This window comes from Crocodylus siamensis, chromosome 4, assembly GCF_052110815.1.
Source record: "Crocodylus siamensis isolate JL-2025a chromosome 4, ASM5211081v1, whole genome shotgun sequence".
NCBI lineage: Eukaryota > Metazoa > Chordata > Crocodylia > Crocodylidae > Crocodylus > Crocodylus siamensis.
In genome coordinates, this window is record NC_143398.1 from 182435178 (window position 1) to 182455089 (window position 19912).

The following is a 19912-nucleotide window of genomic DNA, read 5'->3' on the forward strand; positions in this document are numbered from 1 at the left end:
AACAATATAGAATTAAACTACATGCAGAAGGAGCAATATTCAGCAGTAATTGTTAACTATATTATATGCACATGTACACACGTTATGAGCCACTCTGGCAGTAGCAATTAAAAGGCCAGCAGTGTAAATGCTTTTCTGTTTGCACTGCATGTTTTTATAAGTACTGTAAACCACAATAAAAAGAACTACGACGTTCACCCAGATGAGGGGATAGCCTTTAATATTTCCTGCTTTGCCTTTTGTTTGAGAATAGTTTCAGTTCCTGTGTTGCCAGCAGGAGCCTGGACTAGATGACCTCCTGAGGTCCTTTTTAACCCCTCATTTTCTATGATTCTAGGACATGCAGAAACACACCTTTTCTCACCACTGGATTATCTTATTTTGAAAAAGTGAATGACAAATGCAGGTATCTATCCAAGTCATGCCATCTGCATGCATGCACGGTGCCATTACCTCAAACCTTGCCTCTCCCATGGGTGGGGATGTGGAGTAGTAAGAAAGAAGCTCTAACAGGTAGGAAGGGATAGGAGGCAGTTTGCTCTGGTTAGATGGGAGAAAAGTGAGTGGAGACAGAGAGAAGAGTGATGAGCAGATCATGAAACAATGAGTGTGGGTGACAGACTAAATGCGAAAGCCCCAGGCTGTTCCAAAGCTGGCATTAGATGGGAAATGGGCTTGTTGGGATTTTTGCATTAGTATCTTCTGTTATATCAATACCAGATTCTGCACTAGAAGTAATATCTAGAGGCGAGGTTCTTTCACAGATGGTGTAAACTGGCTCCACTGACTTGCAGATCCTGATCTAGTTTACACAAGGTGAAGATCTGGCCTTCGGATCTCAGTGTAGCTTAATAGATGCACATCTTGCCTGGTTGGAAAAGGCCTCTCAACAGAAGGGGACCCAGGAATTTGACACTCCGTGGTGAGAATGCCCTTGGTCAAACACAAGTTATACTGTGTAATTCCTGAAGTTCCAGTGACATTCTGTCACTGAGATGAACTGCCTTGCTCCAGTCAGGCAGATAACTCAATGCCCTGGTAAAAATCTACAACTTGTTTTGTTGCTCTTTTTAAATTTTGAGAGATCTGTGCAATCTGCACAGGGTGCAGCATTCACCTTTCAGTTATAATGCTGTATCTAAACAAGAGCCACCTCCACAATACAATATTGACATTGCTTCCTTGAGTCCATTCCCCACTCCCAACAAAATTCACCCTCCACACCAGTGAAATTCCCCTGAGACCCTTAGAAAAGAGTTTGACTGTGACAGGAGCAACACACTGGTCTCACTGTTGTCATGCACAATGCCACATCTCCTGTAGTAAACAGGACACCTTAGAATGTAGCCCTCAGTTCAGCCAAGTAGTAGGTGCCAACTCCAGCAAAGCATGAATATGTACAGCCTGCTACTGAACTGGAATGGATTTGAGCAGACACCTCAGTCCTTTGCTAAATTGCTGGAGTTTGGACTTTGTGCCAATGCACAAGAGATTTGGTTTGGTTGGTCTCTCTCACTCACTCTCTCTAGGCCTTCTACTACGAGAGATAATGGGAGTAATAGCATAACAGAAGATTACATCTGCTATAGGTGAAATGTGGAGAGCACGACAGGAAGAATGGGAGTCGCACAATAAAATATTACAACAACAATATGCAGGGAATGAGAACCAGAGTGGGCAATCTGGAGGCTGAGGGAGCACTCTCCCTAAGTAAGGGGCTGTCTAATGTCACAATTCAATCCTTTTCATCTGGAACTCACATACTGTTGGGGATTGCAAGTCAGCTGGAGCATTGTTGCAAAAATGACAGTTGTTATAAGTCAGTTGATCAACATATCTCTTCCCAGGTAGATCAACCCCTGGATTTAGGTTCTGGGTTTCCATTTTTAGTGTGGGGTCTTGTCTACTATTTAAACATATTTCTGCCAGTTCTATAGCCTCAAAACTTTGACTTTACTTAATTTTAACTGTTTTGAATCCTATTTATTCTGTGCAGTGCTTCCAGCAAAAAAACACCCAAGTATAATCTCTGTTGGGTATGAAAAATTTGCTTTGTTTTCTTCGAGTGCTTTGGCAGCTTTCTGAGCAAAATAAAATAATTATATCAAGAAAGTGTAATAGCAAATTAAATAGAGATCCCATAGCATGACAAGGAAACCAGGAAGCAAACTGGTATGCACAATAAGGAGGTTTGTATTGCGCAACTAGTTTTAAGGTCGCATGTCATTTTAAAGCAGAAAAATCAGAAGAATAACTTTAAAAAGGATATTGTGGTATTACAGATTTAGGTCAAAACATTGTGAAAGTTTAGGCATAGTTGTGGTTTCCTTCTCATAAGGAGTGGGCAAAGTTACACTCAAATGAGCTGGCAGGATCATGGCCTTTTCCCACTTCAGTGACTCTGCATCATATGTGCCAAAGGCATTCATTAAATTGAGCTACCGTATTTACTCATACCCAAGACAAGATTTTTTTCCTATTAAACATGGAGAAAAAGAAACCTCAACTTGGATGCTAGTATGGACTGGGGCAAGCGGCTCCAGGTGTACCTCCAGCTCCAACCCAGGGGAGACCGAGCTGCAATGGGAAAGGCAAGTGTGGGGAAACTCACACAGTGCAGGGGGTGAGTTCAGGAGAGATGACATGCTGCAGGGGGAAAGGAGCCTGAGCGAGACCACAGAGAGACTATATGGTATGGGGTGGTGGAGCTACTCTGACTCTGGCTTGGGCCCGGCCCCAGGTCAGGGTTGGAGCTGCCACTGCTTCCTGGCCATGGCCAAAGCCAGCATTTGCTCTGTACCTAGGGCTGGAGTTGAAGCCAGAGCCACTGCACGGGGTAAGGAGAAGCAGAAGGGAGCAAGTGGCTGGGCCAGTAGGAACTGGGGGGAAGGGAGTGGGAAGTGGCAGAGGGGGCAGACACCTGGGGGACCCAGCTGCAGGGAGGGCAAGTGGTATTGAGGGCCAGCGGGGTTGGGGGAGGGAGGGACAGGGTGACTGCCTCCCCACTGCTGTTTTCCCCCTTGCTGCTGCTTTCTTTGCCACAGCAGTGGGGCAGATGAATTTATGATGATACAAAATATACTTTTCCATGTATAGAATCTAATTATGAGACAGCTGTCATAAATTCAAAGTCGTTTTGGATTTAGGTAAATATGGTATTTCCACTGGTCATACTGCAAGCTCAGACAGCCAAATTGTGTCTTGCCCTAACTACAAATACATGTGGGACAGGTTTATGCAGAGACACTCTCACCTTCAGTACTGCCCACACAAACACATGGGCAGGGCTGGGATTATTTCAATAAAATGATGGTGCAGAAGGCAGATTATTCTTTCCTGGCTCTGTCACACTAACTGTTATTGAACACTAGCTTTTACAGCAAGCCTGCATACCAGCTGTAGCCATTGATTTGAAGGCTCTTGACCAACAGTTAAATAAATATTCAACATCTCCATTTTACAGGTGGGAAAGTGCAGACACAGAATGTTCCTTGAGCAAGGTCACAAAATCAGTTCAGTAGAAAAGCAGGGGTCAGAACTCAGAAAACTGCTCTATTGCCACTGCCCAACACACCCCTAGAAACACATACAAGCCACACACTGCAAAAAATGCCACTTTGCCCCAGCGCCTTCCGTGCTCTTGGGTACACTTCAGAGCTCTTCAAGATGACTCCAGTGGGCTTTCCTTTTAAGCCACAGTGATCAAATATTTGGATGAGAAGCTGCAGTCTTACATGGATACAATGGAATTTAAATGAAGGCAGACATAATTCAACTGAAATGTGGGTGCTAATTCCAGAACAGTTTCCTTGTTTCCCAGAAAAGAGTCAGTGCTACAAGGGGAAACTGCTGCACAGTCACAGAACTAGAAAACCCCATGAGCATGGTACTGTACCTTGGGTCCAGGAGCTCCAGGAAGGCCTAAATCACCGGAATCACCCTAGGAAAAAGGAGAGAAAGAGGAGTGAAACTTCACACAGATAGGGTAGAAACAGACATTGTCTGATGTCTTATTTGTGAGAGGGGCCTTGATCTGCCCTCCCCTCCTTCCTCCACAACAGACTTATCACAGCTGCATGCAGCTCTCCACACTGCCGGTTGTGTTCCTCACTGCCTACGTACTGCACTATGGCTGCACGCATGCGTGGGCCATTTATTGGCCTAATTATCGGCCACATCAGGCCGATTTCTAATATAGACAATTTTCTTTATATTTGTACCGATCCAATATCAGACCAATGTATCGGTGCACCTCTAGTTACAACACACTGCTTTTTGCCACCAGCTTGCTTTTAATATGGAACCTACATCACATACAGCACAGCTGCACTTGGCCTGTAAGCACCCATAGGGCCTTGTTGCACCTTACACTGTGAGCCGCACAGATGCTGACTGGTGTTAGTGTTAGCTTAGAGTTTGGAACAGTCACACCCTTAGTCTAAAAACCTTCTGACTGTCCCCCACTGGGATAGCTGTGACTTGCCACTAGAGGCCTGGTGAGCAGGGACAGGACTAGGAGCTGTAACTGTAAATTGCCACTAGAGGACTGGGGAGCCAGAACAGACTTCTCTCCCTGCTGTAGGGGTAGGGGTGCAAGATATCCTGGGACACTGGAGGACTTCAACTTGGGCAGCACATCTGTGGGGAGTGGTTACATGTTAATGGAACAGGAGCTGGGTAGTGCCCTGGAGTGACATAATACTGAGTTGCATAATGAGTGCTTAAAACCACTTTAAGGTGTTAATGTGCAGACAATTTAGGGGTTAAGAGTTCTAGAAGCCATCCAAAATTATGGTGTAACAAGGCCCACAGAGACTGTTCCATCATGCTTTCCACTGCACTGGCCAGTTAAGCCTATATTCATTTATTATGTACAACAGACTTCTACTATTGTACTAAAAAGGCGTCTCTGACTCCAGGTCAGGACAGACAGTGCTAGTTGGTCTGTGGAGCTCTGCTTCTCTCTCAGTAACATGTTACTGTAAGGATGTCCCAGTTCTACCAAGCACCATGCAGAGAGGGGACACATGCCTTCTCTCCTCTGAATCCTGGCTGGCCAGGTAACCCGTCTCTTCCTGGAGGACCTGGAGGACCCTGGAAAGGTTAAAAAGAGAGAACCTCAGTTTGAAGAGAGGTTTAAGAACTGGCTATTATCAGCTCTGTCAATTGCAATAACCCCACACCCTTTACCTGTGAGAAACTGTCCCATATGCCCACCCTCAGCACCATCAAGACTATTACATTGTGCATTAAAGACTATGGTATTCATATAGAGCCCATGGAGACTCCTTTTAGTTTTCAGTGACAGTCATTATTGTACATTACACTCCCTGTCAGACACATATAAGCAAAGGGATTGATTAGCAATTCCTCGAGAAGATGCATTTCCTCAGAAACCTCCACCAGCAAGTTCCCTAGCTGTAATCCTGTGATAACCTCAGCTACGCACACCATCAAATGCAGCACAAACTGTGCCATGGGTGACTGCTATCAGATCCAGGAAAGGGGTCAGTTCATACAGAATTGCAAAGAAAAACAATGACCCCATTCTCTTGTCCCTCTAGGAAGTCACCAGCATGAGGCATCAAGCAACCCAAATGCTGCCATCATTGTAGAGTCCTGTCCTGGCCATGTCATCACAATGGAAATGGCTGGGGAACTGCATAAAATCAGGCTTCAAAATACACTTAACATGGAGAAGTGCCAGGAATGGCTCTGGATTAAGTGGTCAGATCACAATCTTCCCCATTCCTTCATTGACCCACCATGCCTTGTCCTCCACACACTTACAGGTGGTCCTTGCAGTCCGGGGCTTCCATCTTTGCCTGGTAGGCCAGGGGGACCTGGAATCGCTGTGTGGTTCATCCCAAATCTTCCTGGTTCTCCTGGCAGGCCAGGCACACCAGGAGGTCCTGGGGGACCTGGTGGGCCTCGGGGTCCCTGAGAGAGAGGACAAAAATAATGTGTAGGGGGCACAATCAGATCTTGCACACTTCCTAGGTTCTCTCTGGAAGATGGGTGGGTCAGTCACACAGGACTGCTCTGAGCAAGTCTTATTAAACATTACCCACACTAAACACTTGAGGATTGAACAAAACAAAGCCTTGGAAATGCAACTGGATCATCCCACTTCCCTGGGCCTGCACACTCACCCGCAAACTTTCCAGATCACCTGCAAACCCAGACCCTTCCATGTCAATGAATGTCTGGAATAGAAGCACACAGAGAGGACAAGATTACAGTCAGGTGGGGATGCACAGCATTTATGCCACAGACTAAGGTTTGACTCAGATCAGCAGCATCTCCTGGCCCTGATCTCCTATAGTACTTAAGAAGGGTTTATAACTGTGAACACCATAAGCTCTGGCTGGCTCTTCCAGACTACTATAACTCCCATGTCATGGGGCTGTCTATCAGGATGAGGATATTGGCTCTCCTGTGTAGGAGGCTTTTGACCAACCATGACAGTGCTGTTTAGACCAGTCACTCTGGGATTTACCTGCTGTGTCATACAGTCCTAATGGAGCCCAGATTATATTCCACTGATGTTTGATGCATTTATTAACTTTGTTATAATTCCCTTGTTTTTGTGATCAAATGAGGCTTGGATGTAGGTATCTGCTGCATAGACCATCCAGGTCCTCTTCTCCAAGACAATCCAGCTGTGAAGGCACTGAAGGACTTAGCACGGACTATTTCACCAGACTGGTCAACTAGCAAAGAGAACCTCTGGGAAAGGGAAGTGATTTAGATCCCTTCCCTATTCACAAGAGCGGCAAAAAGTGGCAAGGTCTAAACAATGACAGCAGAGGATAAGTCACCCTGGGGCAGAGGCACTGTCTTGTGTTTCCCCTGCAAGCAAAGTCTAAATAGGACCTGAAAAAGAAGTGCATGGATGCTGAGCAGATCTGTACCCTGAAATCATTTCACCCACAGCTAAGGTGCTAATGGTGACATCATTGAGAGTCCTGCGACTAGAGTTGTCTGGTCCTACAGGGCACCTATATGCTGCATACCAGACATTTGCTCCGCTAATAACACACGTCGGAGTAGATTCAATTAGCATGCTCTAGCAGCCTCTGCATCACATCTCTTCAGCATCCCTGCACTTCAAAATGGTGGTGGGGGCACTTGAACTAAAGCTCATTGAATGAGTTTTAGTTCAAGCACCCCCACCACCATTTTGAAGTGCAGGATGCTGAATACAGAATATGATGCTGCAGGTGCTTAGTTATAGTGGCTCTAATCAAAGTGTCCCCACCACCCCAGAGCATATCTAGAGACACCCACAAATACCTCGTCTGTAGGGGGTTCAATTTCAATTTTCTTCATTCCAAATCAAGATCTAAGAATTTCCCACAAAATAGAATTTTAACATTTCTTTTTGGAAAAATTCAAATGACACTTTAGTTAACCCATGTTGAAAGCTTGTTTTGACTTTCCCAACTTAATAGTGTCATTATATTTTATACTTTCATTTATAATGTAATGTTAAAGTCAAATCAATTCAACTGTTACATGACATAAAGCAAGTGGAATGATGTATAATATGCTGTGACATGACATAACAGTCAAAATGTTTCAGCTTTTATAGTATATTTCAACATATGATATTTTATAGTTTATTTCTGCATTTCAATTTTTATTTTATAAACTGATTTTGAAATTAGCATTCTAATTGGCAATTTGGTTTGCTAATTAACATTCAGCTAATTGCTACTTGGTTTACCTAACTGATAGTCTAACAGGACATTTGTAATTGTTCTAATTAGAAATTCAGTAATTTCCTACTGTAACTGATATTATAAAAATACAAATAGAAAAAAAATTACAAATAACATTACCTTATTTGTATGCCATATCATGAATGTTCTGTTATATATAACATATGACATGTCAGTCTAACATGACAGGGCATATAACATATTATCAATAGGGATGAAATTTAGTCTAACTTAAGCAAAATTAATAGTTTTGATTATTTTTTCCTCAAAAGTTCATCTGTAATTGAGCAAATTTGGAACTGCAAAAGTGGAACCATGCTATTAGCGATCTCATACTAACTCTTAGGGACCTGACATGTAATGTGGACACTGCAGGCTAGGGGAACAGTTGAGCTATATGTGCCTTTAGTGGCACCATAGGAAGACAAGTCCCTGACACTGAGGTCAAACAGCAGAACCCCACTCAGGCAAAAGCAGTCAGCCAGAAGTGAGAGCATACCTCCCCCTCACCAGGCCTTTCCATCCCCTCAACACGTACCAGCTTATCTTGTTTAGATGAGAGTCCTGGTATCCCAGGTGGGCCAGGTGGGCCAGGCGGTCCAGGGGATCCTCTCACACTGACCCCTGGGTCACCCTAAGCAAAGAGAAGATATCATAGAGCATATAACTGAAGATTTATTATCCACTGTATGTGAGCCCCATAAAGTAGAATCACATTTCAAAAACATGCCGGCTGGGGGCCAAACCGTGTCAGCTCAGAGAGCCCAGCCCTTGCTGCCACTTTACCCCAAGGCCAGACACTCACCTTCTCACCCTTGAGGCCAGGCTCCCCTGGAGTTCCTGGGAATCCCTGGGGCCCAGTGTCACCCTGCAAAGGGAAATGACATGATAGAAGAGAGAGCCTGAAAGAAAAACCCACTACATTTCACTGCACACACTGTATAAAGCAAGGAAAAGATTTGCATTGCTGGAAGTAACAAACTAAACTTCTCAGGAAGCCCAGTTCCAACCTCAGCGTGGGCAGGTTAACCCTTCCCTGACAGCATGGGCAGTTACAAATAAGCAGGAGGGGGAGTGAATGGGGTGCTGGGGAGGGCAGGGGGGCAGTGCGCTTGATCAGGTAAGAGAGGGAGAAATAGGGGGTGGAGTGTTTACACTAAGGTGTAGCCTAGAGTGGCTGCACCTTAGTGCAACACAAACCGGGTAACATGGATCAGAGATAATCCTGCCCTGGAGTGGTATCACTTTGAGCTGCCTAGTGAGTGTTTAAAACAGTTTCAGGTACCAATATGAGGACAAGCCAGAGGTTAAGAGCTCCCAAAATTACAGTGTAACAAGGCCCTAACACAAGTGCAATGGGTTTGGATGGTAGATACAAGTAGTAACACTTACAGGCTTGCCGTCTTCACCAGGATCCCCCTAGAGCCAACACAGAGTGGAAAGAATAAATAAGAGAGAGGCCTGGAAAGGCTGCAAATAAAGACATATTGCTGCTTCTACAGAGCTCAACTGTGCCCCCTGCCCAGGAATCCCCCACAGGCTGTGCCAGTCAGCAGGCCCAAAGCCTCCCCATTCACCATCCCTCAATGACCTTCCCACTGCCACTGCAGATTTTGGGATTTCAGCAGTACCAGTCAGGACATCTTCCTGCCCTGCTGTAGCCTCCTGTGGCTGGAGGGTATTGGCTGCTCCACACCCCTGGGGAGGGCCTGGCTGCTCCCTGGTCCCCTCACTGGGTGGAGGAAGGGTTTACTCACAGGCTCGCCGTCCTTGCCAGGGAGACCATCTTTTCCAGGAAGCCCTGGGGGGCCCACAGCTCCTGGAGGCCCAGTGACATGCTCCACCACAGAGCCATCCTGGTGCTGCAAGATGGTTCCAGAGGGCCCTGGAGGGCCAGGAGGACCAGGATCCCCTGGAGCACCTGGCTCGCCTTTCTGGCCCTTTGAGCCTGGATACCCAAATCCTGCACTTCCCTGGGGATAAAAGAGGGAAAGAATGAATCACCAGAGCATGGTCAGACACTGAACATAGTCTGAGAGGCCTGGGCCCAGCCAAACTCCTTCATTGGGCCCTGAAAAGCACTGGAAGCAGGGTCCTGCCAGCAAGTGCCCACCTATTTTGCTCTATTGGTCTCATGTAGAGAAGAAACACCTTGTTTCTGGGAGTTTTCTGGGCTTGTCAAGATGTGAAATGTCTCCCTTTGTGCACTCGCTGCCATGGACAGTTCAGCAGCAGCCTCCACTTTTTCATGCTCAGCCAGGGGAAACTCAGTGACAGTAAATGAGCTTCCCTCATGTCTCCCTCCAACTCCTTCCCCAGGCAAAGACTGAAGAAGAAGACTTCCCTTCCCTAACTCCTGTCTACTTGTCTCCCTATCCTTGGACAGTCCCAAGCAGTAACCATCCTTCATGCTTGACCAATCTCATCTCCTTTTACGACCAGGTGACCTATCAGCTGGACAAGAGGGAAGAGACTGATGTCATATATCTCGACTTCAAAAACACCTTCAATCTTGTATCCCATGATCACCTTTTGGCAAAACTGGCCAACTGTGGCCTCGGGTTTACCACAACCTGTTGGCTGGGGAATTGGCTCTGTGGTCAGACCCAGAGGGTGGTAGCTGATGGAGATCAATAGTCATGGTGCCCTGTGACTAGTGGGGTCCCCCAAGGCTCTGTCCTTGGACCTGTATTGTTCAACATCTTCATTAATGATGTGGACATTGGACTCAAAAGTGGACTGGCCAAGTTCATTGAAGATACTCACCTACACCCGAAGACAGGGAGGTAATCCAGGCTGACCTTGACAGCCTCAGTAAATGGGCGGACGAGAACCTGATGGTGTTTAACACCAAAAAATTCAAGGTTCTCCACTTTGGGAAGAAAAACCTGCAGCATGTCTCTAGGCTTGGCAGTGCTACGCAACTTGGGGGTCAGGATTGACCACAATATGAACATGAGCCTGCAATGTGATGCTGCAGCCAGTAAAGTGGGCTTGCATCTATAGATGCTTCTTAAGCAAATCCCAGGACATCATTCTCCCCTTGTACTCGGCCTTGGTGAGGCCGCAGCTGGAGTACTACGTCCAGTTTTGGGCTCCACAATTCATAAAGAATGTGGAGAAGCTTGAGAGAGTCCAGAGAAGAGCCACGCACATGATCAGAGGTCAGGAAAACAGACCTTACAATGACAGGCTGAGAGCCACGGGACTTTTCAGCCTGGAAAAGCACAGGGTCAGGGGTGACCTGATGGTCACCTATAAGTTTATAAGGGGTTTTCACCAGGATCTGGGGGAACGTTTGTTCACCGGAGCGCCCCAAGGGATGACAAGGTCAAATGGTTATAAACTCCTGCAAGACCGTTTCAGGCTGGACATAAGGAAGAATTTCTTTACTGTCCGAGCCCCCCAGGGTCTGGAATGGCCTGCCACCAGAGGTGGTTCAAGCACCTACTTTGAACACCTTCAAGAGAAACCTGGATGTTTTTCTTGCTGGGATCCTGTGACCCCAGCTGACTTCCTGCCCCCGGGGCAGGAGGCTGGACTCGATGATCTTCCAAGGTTACTTCCAGCCCTAATGTCTATGAAATCTATGAGTCTGGGAAGGGCCTGGCATACAGTGGGCACCACTATCAGCAACAACCACTACCACCTCAATATCTAAGGTGACATGCCTCTGGCTACCGGGGGAGTGTGACCAGGAGACAGCTACACTGCATAAAGTACCTTACTGACAAGCCTGGAAAACACAGGCTATTTCAAGGCTCTTTATCTGGACAGATGTATTTGTGATGCCATACCTTGGGTTGTACCAGTGACAGTCCACTGTTAGAAGCTGTCACTCATGCTTGACTGCCTGCCAGCCTGGCTCATATCAACATCACACTTTCACACTGAGCTAACCTGTTCAAGAGGCATGTTTCTGGGAAGCAGTTGTGCTAAGCACAGCAGCTCACTGGAGTAAAGGAGGGTTGAGAACTGAGCAAAGACCAGGTGGTTGTGTGACTGCCATCCATATTCCCAGGAGTACAACTAAGCTGCAGTGGGTTCCTGTGCGCCCCTCTTTAAACAGCATAGCTCTGGCTTTTAAGCCTTCTACATGTCTCAGGGACCTAGTCTTATGTTCTTAAAAAGAATAGTCACTCTGGTTGTCAGTCACTGCACTTCAGATAATAATGATCCCAGCGAACACTTCTTGTTGGCACATGAAAAGCACAATTGCTAATGGCCTGGGCACACATTCAAAGAAACTATTATCAGCAGTCATGTGTAAACCTGCCCACACAACTCAACAGCACTTTCCCTGAAAACACCTATTAAATACTGACCCCAAGTCCACTTGGCCCATCTTAACACCCAACTCCACTACCACAGTCTTCATATCAAAATAATTTGCAGCCTCTCTCAATGCCAAGTCTCAACCTGGGCCCATATGTCCAGAACATCCACCTCAATCCTGGCACTACCCACATGGTGTCCACCTCAATGCCTGGCCCACCATCCCCCGTTTCCCCACAGTCAGTGCTCACCTTAACACCAAGTTCACCTTTTTCTCCCTGTAGAATCAAAAAGCACAAGATTATGGTACCTGACTGGACTATCTGTTTTACAATCCAACAGATAGCTACCCGTGAGGCAGGTGCAGATGTGTTTTCCATGATACCAGATACGGGTGGCAGCCACTCTACGGGCACATCCAGACGAGTCCATCCGTGCGGTATGTGGTGTCACAAATACGTTTGCAATGCACATACCACACAGTCCGGTGTTCTCCATGCTGCAAGGGCACACTGCCCATGTGTGCACTGCTGGATATCCAGGTGTCCAAAAAATACCCACAGGAAAAAAACAAACAAACAGAGCAGAGCCCACTCAGGCAGCACATGCTGCTGAAAAGGGGAGCTGGGCCACTCGGAGCCACACTGTGGCTGCCAGCCAGGCTCTGCCCAGCAGGATCACCATGGCTGCAGCTCTGGAAGGCCTCCAGGACCCCAGCTAAGGCTGCTGGGGCCAGCCCAGTGCTGACTCCAGCCTCCCCTACCACCCCCTGGGGTAACTTGCTGCATGCTGAAGTGCACGTGGCACAGGCATTCCCCAGAGACAAGCAGCTGCAGCACAAAGTGCACCACTGTTACTTGTCCTCAGGGAACCCAACGTCAACACTTGTCTGGATGCGCCCTACATGAACATTGGTAGAACCGTATCAGGGGTTCCCTCATGTGGCTCTAGGAAGAAGCAGTGTACAGTAAAATTAAATGCCATTCATCCCTCTCTCCCTCCCTCCTACGGCATGCTACACAACCAAAGTCTGGATCCTGAAGTCATTCAGGCTTGGCTGATTCCACTTTGCTATCCATATGGGCCCACTGGTCTCATGCACTGCACAAAACCAAGCATACAAAGCCAAGTGCACTGCTGTGGTCGTCACTAATTGCAGTGAGGAGTCTGTGAGGGTGGTGCCCAGATGGCAAGGCTAGACAAGGTACTGAGGGAGATAGAGCTACTGAGCCTCCTGCAGTGAAGCAGAACTGCTGCCTGCATTCATAACCTGGGGTTTGAGGAGGGCTAGTTCACTACAGTTTGCACTGTAACTACATGCCCTTGGATGAAGTTGCTAGAAAAGTTCCATGCAGCCGCACTGACCTTTTCTCCTTTGCCACCACCTGTGGACGGAACTCCACCAGTTCTGGAGTCTCCTTTTGGACCACGTTCTCCTTTCTCCCCCTTTTCACCTTTTTGACCAACCGTGTCTGAAAAGCAAAAGGTGGGTATAATTATACTTGGGGAGACAGATGAGCGCTAAATGGAATGACACACTGCCTCTGGGGATACAGGGAGCAGGGCAGTCATAAAGCAATGTGCTCTGCCCTGTACAAGATACAACAAGGACAAAGGCTGGCTACTCTGGTACCATCGCAGCCAAGATCCCCATTTACAAAGCAGACACTAGCTGCTACCACCAAGCACGTGAAAACAGAACAACACTGGACACATGAAGCTCCTTCATGGATCTTCTCAATGTCCTATCTTTGCTAGCTAAAGAACTGCTTTAAAAAAATCCCAAACTGAAGAAATTCCACAACTTGTGAGTTCCTTTACTCCTACCACTAGCGAACTCAGTGTGGCAACTGTTGTAGCTCACTGATTCAAACAATAGTGTTTGACTGTTAGCTACTTTAGCAACTCTAGCTACTGCCCTATTTAACAAACTTGCCAATGATCCATGAACTAATCAGGTTCTCTCAGGCAGTAGCCAGAAGTCTGTACGAAAGGCTATGCAGCCCTCATGACAATACTTGGGGAGAATTCCTATCTAGGAAGAAACAGTCTTACTCTTGGGTCTCAAAGCAGCTGATCGAGTTTGTGACCTTTCTAATTTCTCTACACCCCAGGAAGTTTGCAGATGCCACCTCTGCTTCATCTCTTTGCTAGCTGGGGGACCAAATGGACAGAGTCTAGTTTTACCTCCTGTAGATACTGACGGTGTTTCTTCCGCTTTGATGTGCTCTGTCTGCAGCTGAGAGCTCCCACTGACTTTCTCCACCGGCCTGCCAGCAATGGGGGGAGAAGTGACAGGGGGAGGTTTGGGGAGTCCTGAGACAGTTGGGATCCCCTGAGCAAGACAAAAGAGTGGAAGTTAAGTGAGTGTGGGAGAACAAAATTATCTACTCTGCTGATATGATTCAGCTCTCAGCAGTCCTCCCTAATGCCAAGCAATGCAGGGGATTAACAGCCATCTGGCTCATTGCTTACTGGAAGCTGTTCCAAGTATGAAGAGCAACGAGTTACACACCCATTGATTCTAAAGCCAGAAAGAATAATTGTGCTTCTCTGCCCTGACCTCCTGTAGAACCTGGGCTGTAGGACTTCCTTCAGTTAATCCCATTTTAACCTAAAGGAGATCCCTTAGAAAAACATCCAGTTTTGACTTGAAAAAAGTCAGTGATGATTCCATCAGAGCCCTCAGTAAATTGTTGTCCCCATGGTCAAGTAGCCTTGCCACTAAAATGCATCCTTCACTGATATTCTGAATTTGCCTAGTTTCAGCTTCCGATTTGAGAATGCTTTTGTCTGCTGGCCAGAGGGGCTTCATCAAAATTTTATTCCCCATGTAGGTGCTGTGATCAAATTGCCCCCTGACCTTTTGTTTGGTAAACTAAACAGATCGAGCTTCTCAAAACCTGTCCCTAAAGGGCATGCTTTCCAAACTGTTCATTGTTCTCATGCTGTTCTCTGAACCCTCTCCAGCTTACCAACATCTTTCCTGAACTGGGGACATCAGAACCAGACGTGGTACTTTCAGGAGTTCTTGTACCAGTGTCAAAGACAGGAGTAGTATAATATTCCTATTCCTCATCAAGGTTTTCTTATTTATTCAGTCCATTTTATACATTTCGGTCTTACATCCATTAACTGATGTTTGTTTCTCTGTGCACTTGACAGCACTGATTACTTAGCAAAGCCTCACATTTAACCTTAGATGGCAGTCAAGTATAATTATTTCCCCATTTTATAAATACATTAACTGAGACATTGTGCAAGCTTACTTGAGGTAAAGACTGGAATAGAAACCACATCGGCAGCCCTTGGTTTTATTCATTCAACTACACTGCAATTCAAGAATAAAAGTGCCAAACCCACAGGCTTGGTTTTTCCCTATTGAGCATGAGCCAATGTACCCCCGAAAACAAGAATTCTGGTCTCAACATGTCTAGTTCACTGGCAAAGGTGCATCCTTCTCCAGCAGCTGATCTACCCAGAAGACAGCAGTGGCTCTTTGAACTTGGCGTGGATGGGCTACAAATTTGAAGGTCCCAGGTTCAGCTCCTGCTGGAGTGGTTGAGGTGCACATACTAGCTTATCTTTTCTAGTTCTCTTTTTAAAAAACGTCTATAGAATTTGCACAGTGAGAAAGTATCTGCAAAACAAACTTTGTTACCGTCTGACCATTAAAATCCATCAAGCATGAGTTTTTAAGACTTTTTACTGTAAGTTGCCACGAGCATTTAGGGGGGAGGGGACGAGTAGCATAAAAATTCCAAGAAATAAATCAAGAAATCAATAAAAACGCATGCGTTTATCCTTCGCCAGGTGGTCCAATCATCTGTATCTTACACTGTCAGGTCAGACAACAGAGAGACAGAGCTGGTAAACAAGTAAGCCTCAAAATGCATAAAACAGCCCTGCTCCAGAGATTAAGCCATGCACTTGTGGCCCTATACAGCAAAATCCATGACTTGTGGTGACCAAGTGAAGAGGCTACACCAATTCTATTATTTAATTCATTCCATTCAACACATTTTCATTCTGCAGGAAAGTCCCCAAGAAAGCATGGTCCTACTATGCAAAGTCAGCCTGCATAAATGACACTGTGGAGCTGCAAGGTCAATCAGGGGATCTTAGCGCAGGCAATGTTAGCCTACATGGCAAAAGAGCACTGATATTTTCTTAAGTGAAGTCCTCCTACAAGCCCATCCTGACAGGAAAGCCTGGTGTCTTCCTTCCGGCACATCACCAGCAGAAAAGCACCAGGAGATTAGGCCTTTAGTGAAAGCCACAGGATCCTGCCAAGTTCATATTGGAATCTGAACAATTCTAATGACGTTCTGTTCATTCTCCCACAATGGCACAAACTGTCTTTGCAAAGCTAACAACAATAGAAGCAGAAAGAGTATTTTAGTCAGCAGAGGCCAGTCCATCAGACGCTGAACACAGTCAGAAGAGCAAATTTGCTAAATAAGGTGGTACCATTTCTACTCAGTCACTTCTTGAACAGAGCTGCACTTGGAAAGTTATCACAGGGCCAGAGTTAGGGATGTTCTGTCGAAAACATGCGTCTTGTCAGGTATGATTAAAGCAGCACGAGTGCTGCCAAATGCACAGAAGCAGAATGCTCCATAAGTAGGAAACAGTGAGTCCTTAAACAAATCCACCTAGATCAGTGGCTCCAAAACATTAGAGACCTGAATCATTATCCTATCCTTAACAGCCTTCAATCCAGAGTCCAGACACTGTTTGGACTGAAATCCAACTGCATTGTGGTTAAATGGCTTGTTTCCAGGCCCTAATGCACACGTGGTGGAAAGAGGTTTAGCAACTGTCTTTGGACTCTTGGGAACTGGATGAAATCTGGTTGTGACAACTGGAATTTAAACACAACATTGGCCCTAAGATACTGCTATGTGGAAATGTGAAACCAACGTACTTCTTTAGGGCAGCAAGGGAAGGTAATTATTTGTTGCACATGCTTTAATGGTTTAGCTAGGATGATAAGTAAAGTCAGTCATGCATGGAACCACTAGCTGGCTCAGTGTGGCAGCAGAAAGGGTCAGCACACCTGGCACAAATCTAGGCTACGTCACTGTGTTTTGATGGCATGGGGGGACTGGCTGGAGAATCAAGATCATGATTAGACAGCATGCTACAGAGAACAATTGTTCAAATCAACAAGGAGTCCTCTTCCTTCCCCTCCAGCCTTACTGTAGAGAGAGAGAAATCAGAACCACAAACAAGCAACAGACTTAAAGGGCAGAAGAGCCACTGGCAGCACACTGAAAAACTCCCACCTGCTGTTTGTTGCTTTGTGCAAGACACTGTGGCAATGAAAACGGCGGAGGTGGAGGTGGAGGTGGCAATAGACAAGGAAACCACCCCCAGGTTTCCTCAATGTTCCAGGTTTTAGTAAGGTCAGGGGATTTCCTATCTTCCCATATGTGACTCAGAGAGCGGAAGGAGTCACAACAATATAGTTTTATGAGGCATATCCAGAAGGGAACTGAAAACCAAAGCAATAAAGGAATGCCCTTCACCCCACAGCCACAAACTCACCCTCTCCTTTCCTGATGAGTGGAGTTTTTCCTCAACTCCACTTCCGAAATCTCCAGACATCTGTATCATTCAGGAAGAGGCGAAAAAAGAAGCACACAAAGTCAGACAATACAGCCACAAATGACTGAGGTCTCAAATTAAGGCAAATTTACTTCATTGGACTCTACATTCCCTTCACAAAGAAAAAATAAACCTATGCTTCACTGTAGGACACATGCATCTCGAAGCATCCTTGCAGCCCCATAAGATTCCTCTCATTGTTGATAAGGCTGTTGTTATTTCTTCCTACCATGGAGAAACTGAGGTCTAACAAAAACAAAACATCCTAACCCAAGAGTGGGCAAAATGGTGGATCCAGCCCCTGGCTGGACTCTGTTTTCCAGCAGCCTCTGTCCGTGCAGTTTCCAGGCAGTCTTCATGGAGACCCTGGGAGCGCAGGGGCATTACAGTGTGGGGCCGCAAAACCAGGGCTTGGCCCCAGCTCTGCCCCATGCTGTCATGGCCCCACGCTACTGGGGCCCCCATGGAGATCAGCAGGAGCTGTGCGGGCAGGGTGCATGGCTGGGTGGGGAGCTGCATCCGGGGCCAGCAGCTGGCAGCAGTGACAGCGTGGGGCAGGGGCAGGGCAGAGCCATGATTTGCTCCTTGCACACCCCTGCCCACAGAACCCATGCTCATCACAGGGGCATGTGGGCACCAGATCATGGCCCTAAATTGAGGGTTAAATTTTACGCCAATTCCAAAGCAGCCTGCTGAGAGTTGATTTTAGGAAGAGGTCTACACTGATCAATGTAAGCCCGTGGTGCCCAACCTTCCGAGTCCACGGGCTGGATGAGTGGTGCAGAATCAGTCCACAGGCCAGCTCCTGTGTGGAGTCGGCATGTGGGGTCACATGCTAGCCCTAATTTCATGCCTGGGTCTGGTTCTGCACCAGCCTGACTTCACACACCCAGATGCAGCCCTGCACAGGCCCAACCCTACATGTCCAGATCCAGGCCTATGCTGGCCTGATCCTGTGTTCCCACATCTGACCACCAGCTGGTGCAACCTGGCACTCAGAACTACATCATCCGGCCTACAGTGCTGCCCACAAGTCGAGAAATTTGGCAACAGGAGAGCAGCCATTAACACTGCCACTGCTCCCTTGCCGCCAAATTTCTGGACACCGGGGGAGTCCTGTATGCTAGATGACATGGTTTTACAGGCTGGATTTAGCCCATGAGCCAGGGCTTGAGCACCACTGATGTAAGCAAACCACAACTAACATAATCACCCAAGGCAAAGCACTCACCTCCTCAGTATCGTCCTCATCCTCCTCACATTGAAGTACAGCAGCATGGGGATCATTTTTTATCTTCAAGTCTGCTATCACCCCCTGTAAAACACACATTAGCAAATAACAGTGCCATGTGACCTGTGGGGTTGTGCAGTCATTTGCTACTACAGCGTGTTGCAGCGTGACAGCAGTCAGTGGCTCACTAAGCAACTGGGAAATGGTGAGAATCATTTGCAGAATCAACCAAACTCTGGCCATGTTCTGACTGGCCACAGTGCTCAAATCCAGGGCAGCTGAAGTGAAATTTCTTTCAGGACAGTGAGAGCCATACAGCTAAGACAACCACAAAAGACTTTTGTTTTATGTGAAGCCATTGCTCAGCTGTTCTGTGCTGTGAATTCAGTAGCTCCATATCAAGCACTTCTCACTGACATTTCACATTAAAGTGTGGGAGGGGAGGGGTCAACATCCACTTGCTTTCCCCCTGCAATGCATGTGTCATAATTGACAGTGCTGTAAATTCTCATGTTTCCTGGAAACTTCATGCTACTCTAATTAAATATGCAAGGGCAATAAAAAGGAAGTGATTAGATGGCTGGCTCTTAACCTGTATTTTCCCTAATTTAGGAAGTCAGCAAAACCCTGTGATTGAGCACAGCCATTGATTCAATTAAGTCCTCTTGTGCATGACTCCAAACTGCCACAAAGACTTGTGTTGCATAACCAGTTAGCGGGTCAAGAATTTATTCACCTGGCTTGAAATCATTTTTCCTTCAAGCTGTGACCCTTTGTAACACACCAGATTGTGGAACAGCCCATCCCACATTAACTGCTTAAAAGAAAATGCAGATTCCTTCTTTTTTCCCCCCAAAGTTTTAGTTCTGGTTAAATGCAGCTTTACAAACCTGTCACTCATCCACAAAAACAAGACACATGGTTCAAGCAGGCTTCAGGGCCAAGGCTTCCTCTGCTTTCAAACTTTAGGTGAACCCCTGAGAGATCTCTCAAATGACAGGTCATGTAAGGGAGACAGGAGAAGTTACATACTGGCTGCAGGTCATTACTTAACACAAGCAAAAAAAATAAC

General features: G+C 46.5%; 1 protein-coding gene across 3 annotated transcripts in view; it reads right to left on the minus strand.

Moving 5' to 3' along the window:
- Positions 1 to 19912, minus strand: part of COL18A1 (collagen type XVIII alpha 1 chain) — a 209137-nt gene that overhangs the window by 32288 nt on the left and 156937 nt on the right. For all 3 annotated transcript variants that reach the window (XM_090045105.1, XM_090045104.1, XM_090045103.1), the window contains 13 exons: positions 18841 to 18924; positions 17550 to 17609; positions 14187 to 14334; positions 13365 to 13471; positions 12251 to 12277; positions 9482 to 9697; positions 9117 to 9143; positions 8530 to 8592; positions 8263 to 8358; positions 6153 to 6206; positions 5791 to 5940; positions 5032 to 5094; positions 3896 to 3940 (listed from right to left, as the gene is read on the minus strand). In XM_090045105.1, coding sequence (XP_089901231.1) covers positions 3896 to 3940; positions 5032 to 5094; positions 5791 to 5940; positions 6153 to 6206; positions 8263 to 8358; positions 8530 to 8592; positions 9117 to 9143; positions 9482 to 9697; positions 12251 to 12277; positions 13365 to 13471; positions 14187 to 14334; positions 17550 to 17609; positions 18841 to 18924 — 1140 coding nt within the window. The remainder of the gene's footprint in view (positions 1 to 3895; positions 3941 to 5031; positions 5095 to 5790; positions 5941 to 6152; positions 6207 to 8262; positions 8359 to 8529; positions 8593 to 9116; positions 9144 to 9481; positions 9698 to 12250; positions 12278 to 13364; positions 13472 to 14186; positions 14335 to 17549; positions 17610 to 18840; positions 18925 to 19912) is intronic.